The sequence below is a fragment of the Molothrus ater genome, chromosome 3 (genome assembly GCF_012460135.2).
Source record: "Molothrus ater isolate BHLD 08-10-18 breed brown headed cowbird chromosome 3, BPBGC_Mater_1.1, whole genome shotgun sequence".
In the NCBI taxonomy this organism is placed as follows: domain Eukaryota; kingdom Metazoa; phylum Chordata; class Aves; order Passeriformes; family Icteridae; genus Molothrus; species Molothrus ater.
Window position 1 is genome coordinate 15,703,649 of NC_050480.2, and position 13,329 is coordinate 15,716,977.

The following is a 13,329-nucleotide window of genomic DNA, read 5'->3' on the forward strand; positions in this document are numbered from 1 at the left end:
AATACAGAGCTGACAGTACCTTTTAAATACTTGTACTCGATACAAAACATCAGAAAACAGAACACAGATTAAAGGAAAAACGCAGTAGAGAGACATTTTAGAGAAATGCAATGTAAAACTTCTCCTTGTTTGTAGGAAAGTCAAGTGATGTGCTCATGCTTTTAGTAAGTCGTTATATTCGTAATAGTTGTGGTTTGAACACTCTGCTGACCTGGGATTGTGGTGGTGCTGCTAGAGCTACTGTCATCCACGGGCCCAAAGAAATCAAGGTTCAGAAGAGTGGAACCTCCACTAGCTTGAAATTCAGTGACCGTGTTGGTAGGCAGCCATATAGAAGGTAAGCCAAGGGAGGGGTTTATGTGTAAAAAGGGGTAAGACACACACTTGAACATGCAAGTTATAATTAGTACTCAGTACGCAATTTAAAAATCGACATGAAAACAATGCTTACAGTATTAGTTTGTACCTTCTAAAATGTTAACAACTTAATTCAATGCACATTTCCTCATGTACAATGCAGCAAGGAAATCAACACTAGTAACTTTAAAATAGAATATTTATTTCAATCTAAAAATGAAAGAGAACCAGCACGACCCAAAGAGAGAGATGTGACCAGTTAAAGGGAAACAATATATAAGTCAATTGACAGTTAAAATATAATGGGCTTTTTCTCCCCTCACTGAAATTGAAAGCCATTCTTTCATCAGGAAAACTTAGCAGATCTTCAAATAGCAAAGAACAAAAAGAAAAAAAAATTCAAAATTTTATTTAGCGGCTTTAAGCTATTAATTATCATTATCTTAAAGCAGTGTGACCACTGGGTAACAAAGGCCGCTCTTATGTCCAGTTCCTCACTGGCAAATTATACTGTTCCCCTTTAGCACTAAAACAGAAATCAAACCAGGATACATTTTAAAGTTGTTTGTTAAAAGAAAGCATGATGATTGACTGAAGTAGTAAGACACCAGACAACAGCAAAAGGGTCCATCCAGGCTTTCCTTCAGCACCATGATATTGCTATCCAAACTCTTACACACCACACATTCTGCAACAACACAGTGTGGCAACACCAGTGCAGTAAGAGATGCACTTTATCTGAGCCTGCCTTTGAACTTGTGTGTAATCAATCAGTTGCTGTCAGAAGGCTCCTTGTAAAGGAGTTTCTTAATAGGTTTCTATTCTGTCAGTAAAACAAGTTTCTAGAACTTGTTTTATTTCCTTTGCATGCACTTACATTTCTGACACTAGAGGCAGTGGCACAACTCACTTTGCTATTAAAATAGACACAGGTGAAGGGTTTTTTTAGGTGATAACTATATACATTTACAGCTATTAATAAGTTTGTAGCTACCTCTTTAATATAATAGCTATAATCAGCTCTTTAGTGTAAGCAAAAGTGATAATGAATGAAGTCACATTTTTGAAATATAAAATTATCTTTAAATCTGAAAACTTTCAGCTCAGGAAGTGTATATTTTACAAACAGTTTGTGGTTAAAATATTGTGCTTTGAAGTAGCCACTTTACAGAAGTTTGTCATTCAGAGGACGTCTAAAGAGATAGCTGACTGGTGAAAAATACTTTTAGGAAGTAAAACTCATCAACCTAAATGCTCATTTGTTCAGAGTTTCATTATAATCTGCAGTTATATGTAATGAAGTGTTAATATTGCCACTGTGTCACTAGCATATGGCAGGAATCTAAAATAATACTTAACTTGTATTTTTCAAGCTATGTAATACTTCACATAGGGGAACTGTAAATCAGAAAGAAAGCCTGAATTTCCAAAGTTAGGAGTAAGAAATAAGTATTATATATATTTTTATATATGTGTGTGTGTATATATCTTAAAAAAATAATCAGCAGATAGATGTTTGTCTGAACTTTGTAGCTTTCTTATCTCTAGCTCTGGTGCTAGAGGCTCTACGGAGAGACGTACCATCTAAAGGGTTAGTAAGGCCACTGCTACTCCAGTCAAACTGGACAGGTGGTAGAGATTCCTAGAGTTGAAAAGTCAGAAATCAGATTTTACAGTCAGTTCAGGTTACAACAATGCAAAGCAGTTCAAACAACAGATTCTTTAGCGTCTAAACACTAAAAAAGACAACTAAATGATCAAGCCCCAACTTTTGGGAGGTGTGTCTTTTCATAATATGCACTAGAGATTCAAAGTAGATTTCTTCTACCACAGGAAGTCCATCAAATTCTGATCAACACAGATTAGGTAACTTCTAACTCAAACAGGATTTGCAAATTAACTAAAACATGAATTGAATAACAAACCTTAAGGCATCATTGAAAATTAAACTATTACTTTCATGGAAGATAAGGCACTTAGCATAAATAGTTATGTATACACAATTACAGGGCAAATTCAGAACAGTGAAAGCTGTCTGTGCATCCATTCTTTGTCTTGATCATATATATTATTTATCATCAAACAACCAATCATTCTTTTGGTTTGTTTTGCTCTTAAGAAACACAATCTCCACACATGAGGGACAAAGTATCAACACCCTCTCCACTCCACCCCCTTTAAAAATTAAAGTCTTGTGAGTTATTATACTTTCACAGTTGATTCATCCCCATCTATATACAAACCATTGGCAGCAATGCTTGAACAAGAGGAGTATGGAAACACTGACTCCTCCTGGGAGTCCATCCTTGCCTTTTGATTCCCTCTTGTTAAGCCTTTTGGACACAAGCAAGCAGCAGGGGCCATGCTCTACAGGGGCAGTGTGAGTTGCAAGCACTGTCTTCCTGTACTCCCAGGACACAAACTGATGGGACAGTAGCAGAAATTTCTGAAAGAAGCTGAACCTTTCTACTTCTGTGCATTACACTCTGCTCTCTCCCCAGTGAAGTCAACTGTCATGAGGCACTGGGAAAGGATGTGCCCTCAACTTCTAAAGAAACAATCACAGTATGGAAGAAAAACAATGGATTTTCTCAGCAATATTCTTTAAAACACATCAGTACTTGTTAAGCTTCCAGTGGCTGAGCCATACCTTCTCTTTGCTTTTGTAGAAAATCAGCCTTCATTTTTAAAGATTCCAACCATCTGACACTGAAGAAAAATGCAATTCACTAATCAAGACTGTAGCAACCTGAGGTAGCTTTGTAGCACAATTAAGCTCACTGCAAATTTCCTCAGTGCTAGATGTTTGCAGGAAGCAAAACAAAGGGAGCTGGAGACTTCTGTATTTATTTATAGGAAAGATCTTTCTAAGCAAGACATTTACTTTCTAATGTCTTAAAAATACTTTCAGTACTGAGCACAGCTTGAACAGTATTCTCTCCATGGAGGTTAATAAACTGATTCTTCACTTTTAACTTTGCCTTGGGAATGGTATTACTGAAATGATTTGCATGTAGATATAATGGCAGCAGTGTGGAAGCTCCACCTGATGAAGTAATGATCACCATTATCAGTAGCTTGTTTAAACTTTGTCACATGTAAAATATATTAACATTAAAAGGAGTTTGTAGGAAAAGAGAAGGGTAGTGAGTATAACAATTTAGCAGCTTTCTGCCCTGAGCAAAATGAACTCAAATTGAAATAAAGTGGCTTCCTACCAACTCTTACTGAGGAAAACACCCAGTAGATTTTGTGTCAAAGGCCTGAGTTAGGACTAATGACTGACAGAGCTGCATGGAAAAAGTGGCAGCAATGGTTTGCCAAGTGTTTGCCTTTAATGATGGCCTGACTCTCAGATTTGACAAGGAAAGGACACAGGATGTGACGAATTCTTCCTAAAATGGGAAAAACCGAGTCTGACTCCAAATCAATAAGAATACACCAAATATATTAGTCTGCTCTGTGAGATGAGGCCACCCTGCTGACTTCAAGTACTTTGCAAAAGAGAGGGTAAGTAAAGCAGCCCTCACCTATACAGATGCTGGCAAGTACCAGTCTATACAGTAGCAAACCAAGTGAAAGGAAAAGGCAGAGGAAAAAGCAAAATTAAACTGAAAGTTTCCTGTTTCTTGCTACCTCAGCCCTAAGAAACACCTGAACATAGGCACTGAAACCTCAGCCAGTGGGAACATACCCAGCAAATGGGAATATAATGTTCAGCCTTTCTGAAACTGTGAGGTTGTTAGGTTACTGCAATTATTATTTTAGTAACATGCTTTAAGGAAAAGTGCCTAATCTATGAGAATATTGAGAAATGCAGCACATTGCTTTCACTCCTCAAGGCCTCCATCTTAGATTACAGGACACAGTACAGAAATGAAAAAGTATACTCAGTTGTCAGAATACTACTCTGAATGTTAAGGAAGTAAGAAAGAGGAAATTAAAATGCCTGCCTGTTTTACTGCATCATATTTCACTTTGATGCAAGTGAGAGATGTTTTCACACAGTAATTTTAGAATGTATTATGTAAGAGCTCTCATAATCCAAAAGAGTAAAATGTAAATGTTTGTGTCTGTGCCAATAATTACTCAAGGAAAATTAAACAAAATAAATAAAAAAGAAGCATTTTTCTGTCTTAAAGTTGGGCAAAAAGAATAAAAGGACTTGTAATACAAATATAATGTCAATATTCAGATGGATCCCAAAAAAGAGCATCATACACATTCCAGAAAAAGCTTTACATGCAAGTAATTCATACATTTCATTGTGTGTATTCATTGGCAAAATTTTATCAGTTCTGAAAACTGCTCTTTTCAGACAACCCCTTTACACAGCTGTCACATCTGAGAGAACACCAAGTTCTGTAGCATCTCTTACCTGCACATCTTTCTTCCTTACTCTGTGAACAAAGCCATACACACTCTCACACTCTTGGATCTTTCTCACACATATAACTGGAGAGCAGTTCCTGATAGAGCCTTTGGCTGGTGGCCAATAATATGGTAGTTTGCATCTGTCATTGTTAGAAGTCCTGATGGTCTCTTATGTAATTAAAAGTGTTTTTAGAGACTGTCACCCCATGGGGTTTAATTAAGGTTCAGTCCCTAATAGCCACCAAGTGTAAGATGTATATTTCTGTTATAACCTGATCCCTAATTCAGTGGCTTACATGCAAGCAGATGTGCTGTAATGGGCACCTGCAGAAAAGAAGCACTGGTAATTTTCTTCTACAAAGGTCTGGGTCACTGCAGATTTTTATTCCAATATAAAACTTACTAAATAAAACTTGGCAGGTAACCCTACAAAAGAAACACAGTCCCAAATGGAGAGAAGAGAATGCTTTGAAGCAATAGCAGAAGAGCAGAAATATCTGGACAACTTTCTTCAAAATATCCAAAGAGAAGCAGATAAATAAACTTTAAAACAACATTAACCAGAAAACAGTATCAAACCAAGAGAAAGCAGTTATCATTAAGTCCAGACAGCAACCCTTTAGACAAACACTGGAATGTAATTTGCATGCACTGCCTGAAGACTTGGCTGCAATTTAGAAGCCCACTAGAGCTGCACAAAAAAGAAGAGAAAGGCACCTGTCTTGGGTCTCACAATCAAAGGGTGCCTATTTCACCAGCCACTCCTTACACCTGATGTGCCTTGACAAAGCCTTTTACTTCAGCCTTGTGAAGTCTTTGAGACACCATGCTTAGATCAAGGCAACAGTAATCAGGGGATTATTTCATATTCTGTTTACTGCCTTACAGTTATGAGCACAGAGGAACAGAGAAATAAACCCCTCAATTGTCAAGATAAACAACAGATCAAAGAAGAATTTAGATTCTACCTTCAAATATAAAAGAGAATGACTCTACAAAAATCATCTTTATACAATAAACTAATGCGACAATCCAGTGACTTGCTTGAGAACTCAATTTCAAAACCCTTGTCCTTATAGCTTAAATGGCTCAGATGGAAATTTGTCCACCCTATTTCCCCAGCCTAACTCAGTGAGACCCACTGGAGGGAATGAAGGCAAAACATTCAGAGTTTATGTCATAACTAGGAAGAAACACTGCAGCTCATTTGTTGTTTTTTACCTCATTCTATTAGTTCTAAAGTTCTCCATTTTAAATCTCTGCATGGTTTTGTCTGTTTGCCTACAACAAAACCATTTAGGAGGCATTCCTGTGTTTCTACAAGTGTTCTTTCCAGTATTACTTTCACCTCATCAGTCTTCCAAAGTCTTATTCCCTTAGCAGGAAGTCATATGCACAGACACTGATCTGTATACAAGTGCCATAAATGCCAGCCCTCAGAGGAGAACTTTTCCCTGAGCAAAGAACATGAATCTATCAACCAGAGCCTCTCCTTCCAAAGACAATGTCAATATTCTGAAGTTTGTGAAAATACGGATAAATCTTCATTCTGAAAATGGAGGAATTTAGAAGTTTAACCAAATAATTACACATTAACCAGGTACACTAAAGAGATACTTGAATTGCTGCACCTAAATAACTTGCACTTAGAATAAGAAGTTTCAGACTAAGAATAATTCTAGAATAAGAAGTTTCAGAGTCCACTAAAACTGCCTGTATTTCTACTGAATAGTTTAACAATGTTTCTAGCATAGGTCCTAATGAAATGTTCAGGCACATCATCTTATCACCACAACAATCTGGAATATTCTGAAAGAGCCATTTGTACAATGTGATGTGAAACTGGATTTTCCCCAAAGCAAACAGAAGCCATCAGTCATTGACAGAAGATGAGACCAAGAAAGAAAGGCGGTCTCTGAGGTGGAGAATTGATTGCTCATGCCCTGAAACTTTCAGAATGTCATCTAACTGTAGCCTCCTAGAATTCTGAATGGTTACAATCTCTAACCCATTTCTTCCCCAAAAGCTTATTTTAGTGTTTGTCTTTTTGAAAAAGCTAGCCTAATGCCAACAGTGCAGACAGACAGCACACAAGCTTCTCAGATGTATTCATGGACCACAACTATTGAACAGAGACAGCCTTATCAGAAAAAGCTGTATGTCAAGATTATCACACTGTGACAAGTAATGGGATATTCTGTATCAGGAATTCATAATTACAGAAAAAGAGAGACTTTGGTAAGTAGAGGTTCTTTTTTTTCAGCACTATATCTGTCAAGCAACTGAGAAAATGGCACTTGTCAAAGATGCTGTTACTTCAGACTCTCACAGCTCTCTACACTGTTTAGTGTATGGCTTAATTTATGTTTCCTCCTCTGTAAAAAAGGGTACTTTGAATGCTGCAAAAAGACTGAAATGTTCCTACTTTCTTACCACACAGTAGATTTCTTCAGATCAGACTGCTTGCAGTAATCACTGTTGTTACCTTTTCTTATATCCACTTCAGCTCCACTGCATATGAGGAGCAGCACAGGAAGCACCAAATGTGTATTGCTGTATAAAGCAATGTGAGCTCTGAGCCCACTGACAAACTGCTGCTCAATAATGAAAAAGAATTCTCCTCTGCTACAAGCATGTCACACTTAGAGCTCTGCAATGTGGCAGAACAAGGACTGCAAGAACATCACTATAGTCACAAGTACCTAGTGTTAAGGTTAAATGTAGCCCAAGAATAATCCTTTCTGGAATGCCTTCAATCAGAAGTCACAAGCATAGCAGGTAACTGAAGATGTTGGGTGGATTAAACAAGATCTGCACTAAGGAGGGACACAGCTGAGTCTCTGAATATGTACTGAGCATCACTGTAATGACACTGAAAATGAAATATCTCTGCATATCCCATTAGCTTGTTGACAACCACACACATTGAAACACGCATAGCATTCAAGTGCTCTTCTAATACCCTTACATCAAAACAACAGCAACAAAGAACTCAGGAAATTCAAAAGCTCACTCCTAAACTCCTCTGAATTCATTTTGTATCAGACTTTAAAGACAGAGAAGCCAGCAAAGCAACTGTGTGTAACAGATAATTCAATAAATCTGGCACAAAGAGCCAAGAGAATTCATACAATCAAAAAGTCAGACATGTATGCTTGTAATGACCACACCAACAATCTCTCTTGAGGCAGCTGGGCTGCTTTGCATGACACCCTGAAGAAGTAAGAAAGGGCAAAAGGAAATAAACATGAACAGTATAAATGTAAATAGGATCATTCAGAAAATTGAGTGCTAACCAACATGTAGAACAACCTCCAACAATGAGCTCCAGAATAAGCAAAGATGAAGAGCCCTAGCCAGAGGTCGGATGAGTCTAACATTACATATAAAATCTGTCTACCTGCCCACTGCCTTTGAGAGCAAACTGCTGTGTAACAGTAAGGATCATCAGGACTCTGAAATGGTGGCCACCAACTGCTACAGCCTCATCACAGGGACTCCCAGTCACACATGAAAAGCAGATCCAAGAGCAGGACTTCAATCTGACACAACCAACACCTGCCTTTTACATATAGGTGTCTTTGAATACACCATTCAGATATTTTAAACATAAAGAAAGAGACAATGCATCCCATTATTTCCCTCATTCTTTCTTTGCGTCTCCTCTCCCTTCTCTCCCTATTTTTTTACCTGGAACTGATCAGATGCACATGTGCTCATCTCTGGTGATACAGGAGGTGTCTGTCCTATTGAAGCTATTTTTTCTGCTGCAGATATTGGTTTCAATGGTTCCTTGGTAGGTTCTAACATGCCCTGAATAAACAAACAAGAAACAAATAAATAAATAATCCGATTTTTAAAAATGACTTGCACACACACAGACACACACATTTACAGACACTTCAAGAACTGCAGATGCCAAAAACTAGAACACACTACTAGGTAGTACTACCCTCAGCTAAGGGCTTGGGGGTAACCATGTATCTCTGGACACTTTCACTGTGTTGAGAGAGGTGGGAGTAAATGGAGCAGGGGAAAATCATCATGGGTCCTTAGGCCTAAGAAATATTTTAGAGCTAGTAACAAAAACCCAAATGTTAAGCTGGAGCTTGCTTTTAACTTTCAGTAAGGTAATTTAAGCTGAAGAAAACAGTTACTTGATAAGGTCATGTCTTCTCCTCCCAATTGTGTGTAGACTATTCCAGAAATATCAAATGACCCATCACAAAAGTACAACTGCATTCATTCCATTTCAACAATTAAGTCATCCAAAAGAAACAAACTAAATTATCAATTTTCAGAATGATACCAAGAACGATAATTACTGAGATGGCAATAAATGCATTAAGAACCATTAAGAAAATAAACACATATTTTAATTTTAAGCAAACATTTAAAATACAGATAGTATTATGAAAAATGTCTGAAATCTGATCTTGAAAAAAATGTAGGGTGAGAAGATCTACAGAAAGCCCAAAGTTTGCATTGAGACATGCCAACCACCCGAGAACAATGAGGAGCTCCCAAATAAAAGCACAGGATTTGCAACTACAGCATTTTAAACAATTTTCAGGAAGTCACTTGCCAAGATCAACTGTCCCACAAATGTTTCTACACCTTATCAGGGGAGCTTTGAATCTACCCACCAGTTCAATAATTTCTTTTGGACAGCTGAGAAACACAGAAAGCAATATGGAAACAGAAAGCAACAAGCCACTTTACTCCTACTCCTGCTGCTATCCAGCTTATTGTATGCAAAAGTATATAAAAAATTTAGGAGACAATTATCAGCAACAACAATCTGCTGCAAAAAATAACTGCTGTGTTGCAAACATAGTCCCGCTCACAAACAGGAAGAAAAAAGCAGTATCTCAGAGTTGTTTTAACTACCTGTATCAGAATACCATGTTAACATCCAAAGAAGTACACAAGCTGACCTTGATGCACCAGAAAACTGTAGAAGTCACTCTATAAAATTAACCTACGTAATTAGATCAGCCTAATATAAACCAAAGAAAAGTATTTTTTTACTGTTCCATTTGTGGATGATCATATGAAAACAGAGGTGTGTTTGCCTGTGTGTATACATATACATGCACTGTTTTTTTGAGAAAAAAAGAACATTTATTCTGCTCAGACCAGCAAAAACCACAACCCTTATCTTCTCCTTGTTTTTACTGAATACTTCTTTCACTTAAAATCAAGTATTTGCTCACACACATAATGAAAATTATTTATTTGGTAATTCTTTTCTAGCATTTCTACTGATGCCTAAGCCATAACTGTATATGCAAAAATATCTTTCAGCACACTTGGTGTTTAATGTCATTTAATATATTTCATTATATGATGTTGCCAGAATTATAACAAAAAAAATAATACTAAAAAAAGCTTACCAGTCCTGCTGCATACATGGGTACTATAACAGGCTGCTTCTTGTTGCCTGTAAAGAGCTGATAAAACAACAAAGAATTTACTTAAGAGTTTCTTCTATGTCAGCAACGGAAATGTTTTTCAATGCTACATAACTTGAATAAGGTTAGTATCACAGAATAAATGCTATGTTAATTATAACACAATGGTTAAAAACTAATGCAACTTTTTACATTAATAGGGCTTGTAAAAGGTTGTCAGGTGGTCTGTCATGAACAACCATGTTCTGTGCAACTATGCAATTAGGAGAAGGCATTCACACAGAACACCTCCACCTGATTCTACATATAAAGCAGATTCCTTATTTAAAAAGCCAGTTTTACTGGCAGACTCACAATATTTCTTGTGTCAATTCCCAGGGAGCACAGAAGCTTTTTGTTGCTGTGGGAGCCACCCCACTGGTATCTCAGTCCATATGCATCGTGGATGTCCTGCAGCTCTGTCCACACGTCCATCAGTTCCCTGCACAACCCATCATAAATCAAGTTATCATTCAGAAATACAGCTTAGTAGCCTCGAATATTTATTCTGTTTTTTAATGCAAGTGACTTATTATACATTCCAATTAAATTTATGCCCAAGCACAATACCCAGGGGAACTAAAACTGCAGTGTTCTCAGAGCAATTATAGTTCAGACTTCTTACTGGAAAATGATGTCCATGGCAGGCAGGACAAAGCCTGCTTAGACTTCATCATTACATGAATAAATACAGTAATTTATATAGCAAGTGTAACTAATAAGACATATTTGGTTAATTCAGAGACAAAATTGAAAAGAAGATGATAGGCTGCTGAGTTGCTAAGTGAAGTACTCCTGGTGTATGTAGTCACTGAAAACAAGAATTCTGATAGATAGCTGATTTTCACTCGATGGCTTCTCAAAATACTTGAAGCAAACACCTCATTTTAAATTACCGCCATATGTGTTTCAAGTTCATCTTATATTTGTTGCACTGTGGTTTCTTACCCAGTACTTCCTAAGGTCTCCTCAGTTGTTATCTGCTTTTCACCTGCTTCCAGCAAATGATTCAAGGAACTTATTTCTTCTTCAATTTCAGCAACAGGAATGGAAGGAAAACAGACTTCAAATATTCGTTCCAGACGACTTAGCAATGTTGTCTATACCAAAGAGAAAATATTTATGTCAAGTTTTGCTAACTGCTACAAAGACAAGTCCAATATTACAGCAAGATGGAAAACAACTTATAGCTAACACAAGATTTCACTCACCACAAAATATTAACTGCCAGAGGACCACAAGACTCTTTAAACACCAAATACAGGCTAGGATCCTGTATACAGGATCCTGTAAACAGTAAGGATCTTGCCCCCTGCAAAGTGAGTTGTAACAGAAGTGTCCAAAGTCACTCTGGTAGAAATTACCAGAAAATGCACACAACAAGATTTAGGCTATATAAGGATAATATCTCAGCAATATAAACAGCATATATTGGAACTAATGGTTTCCAGACATTTTAATTCCAAAGCATGCACTGGGCCTTGGCAGATGGATCTAACATGAAAAAGAAAACAAAAGTCAAACAACCTCCTGCCCTCACAAAAACAAAAAAAAAATCCCCCCTGTTTTTTCTGATAAGCAGAGTATGCTTTCTTCTTTTCAAGTTCTTCCCTTACATTTCTCTTTTCTCTTTAGTATTTCCATATAGACAGGATTTCAACTTCTTTTACCTCTGTTAACTGGTCTTGGACATCAGATGTACTAATGATATGGAATTTTTTTTCAACCCATTAAAAACAGGTAAACATCAAGCTTTTATTATTTATTATAATACCAATTTCAATGGTATTTTTTCAAGATATGCTTGTAAAAATGAAAATAAAGCCTTTTTTAATGTACTCATTTTTGCCAGAAACACCTGAATCTCTTTTCTTGCTAAGGAAAGGAGGCACAAGCCTGGCATTCAGTGGAGTGTTTCCATCTTTCTAGTTTAGTGCTCCTCAACAACCACTTTCCCAGTGCTCTGCTGCAACACACACAGGGCAGCATCCAGCAGCTCCAGCACCTGCTTTTCTACTGGGGAAATGGAAAAGAAACAGAGTAGGCGGAAATCCCAGGAGCATCCCACAGCATGTGCTGTTTTAGCTGTGCCAGCAGAGCCCTCCTGTGGAGATGCAGCATATTCCAGCAACAATGTTGAATTTACACACATAAGCCTCAAAACAGAGGGGTTTTGTTACAACTGAGATGATTTACAGTTCAAAAAAGCAAGGCTGTAGGAGGAAGTTACCTATTTTAGTTAGGCCAATCAATACAACTGGGACAAACCTTCATGCAGCAAAATGTCTGCTTCACAATTCCAACAATTATCTGCAACATTTCTTATTTGAACTTTTAGCTGAAAATTTGCCTTGTCTCTCATCTCAGCTAAGCAACTCACTGACCATGTACATCAGCAAACATAACAGAGGTAAACATGTTATCAGAATATCTGGATTCTGTATTGGAGTTGGGATGATGAGTCAGGAACTGGGATGGAGTCTGTCCAGACCATTCTTTCTGTTCAGCCTCTAACTGTAAAAAATAGGAAAATGAATTGGCTTAGAGCATCAGCTCTTCGGTTTTACTGCCTGTGAAAGAAATGCCTGAGAGGGACAGCCACCAGGTACAGCCACTTGCAAACCATAATGTATAAATGTGCAAAGATCTGAATTCAGAGCATACCTGACTCATCCCCCCCACTTTTTTTTTTTCTTTTCTTTTCTTCTTCATTACCTCTCTGGTAAATTCTGACCATATTTCTGACCATAATGAGTCATGTTCTACAGTAAATAATTCTTCTTTTAATCATCTTTCAATGCTCAGTCATTCTGGCCATACACTAAGTTGCAATACTTGTAGGTTGTTTCCTGTTTGTTAACCAGAACTAAGACACTACCTCACATTTTTAGGAAGTAAAACTAAACACTATTCCAGATTCTAGCCTAATGCTTTAACACACTAAAGCATACTTTGCTTCAATTTTAAACCTTAACTTTGCCTACAATATCACTTCCCCTTATCTTACATTAACAGGTGATGCTTACTTCATTTCTGTAATACAGCAAGAGTACAAATCCCCAGGGAAAAGCAAGAGGCAGATGAATGGCATTGGATCACAGAAACAGCAAGGCATCACATTTCTTGAAAAGGGTCAACATTTGAG

General features: G+C 37.3%; 1 protein-coding gene across 2 annotated transcripts in view; it reads right to left on the reverse strand.

Moving 5' to 3' along the window:
- Nucleotides 1–13,329, reverse strand: part of AFTPH (aftiphilin) — a 42,480-nt gene that overhangs the window by 10,736 nt on the left and 18,415 nt on the right. The window contains exons 3-8 of one of the 2 annotated variants that reach the window (XM_036379731.2): nt 11,133–11,284; nt 10,500–10,626; nt 10,128–10,184; nt 8,422–8,544; nt 1,939–1,999; nt 212–295 (exon numbers count right to left, since the gene is read on the reverse strand). In XM_036379731.2, coding sequence (XP_036235624.1) covers nt 212–295; nt 1,939–1,999; nt 8,422–8,544; nt 10,128–10,184; nt 10,500–10,626; nt 11,133–11,284 — 604 coding nt within the window. The remainder of the gene's footprint in view (nt 1–211; nt 296–1,938; nt 2,000–8,421; nt 8,545–10,127; nt 10,185–10,499; nt 10,627–11,132; nt 11,285–13,329) is intronic. The other variant, XM_036379732.2, reaches the window with a different exon arrangement.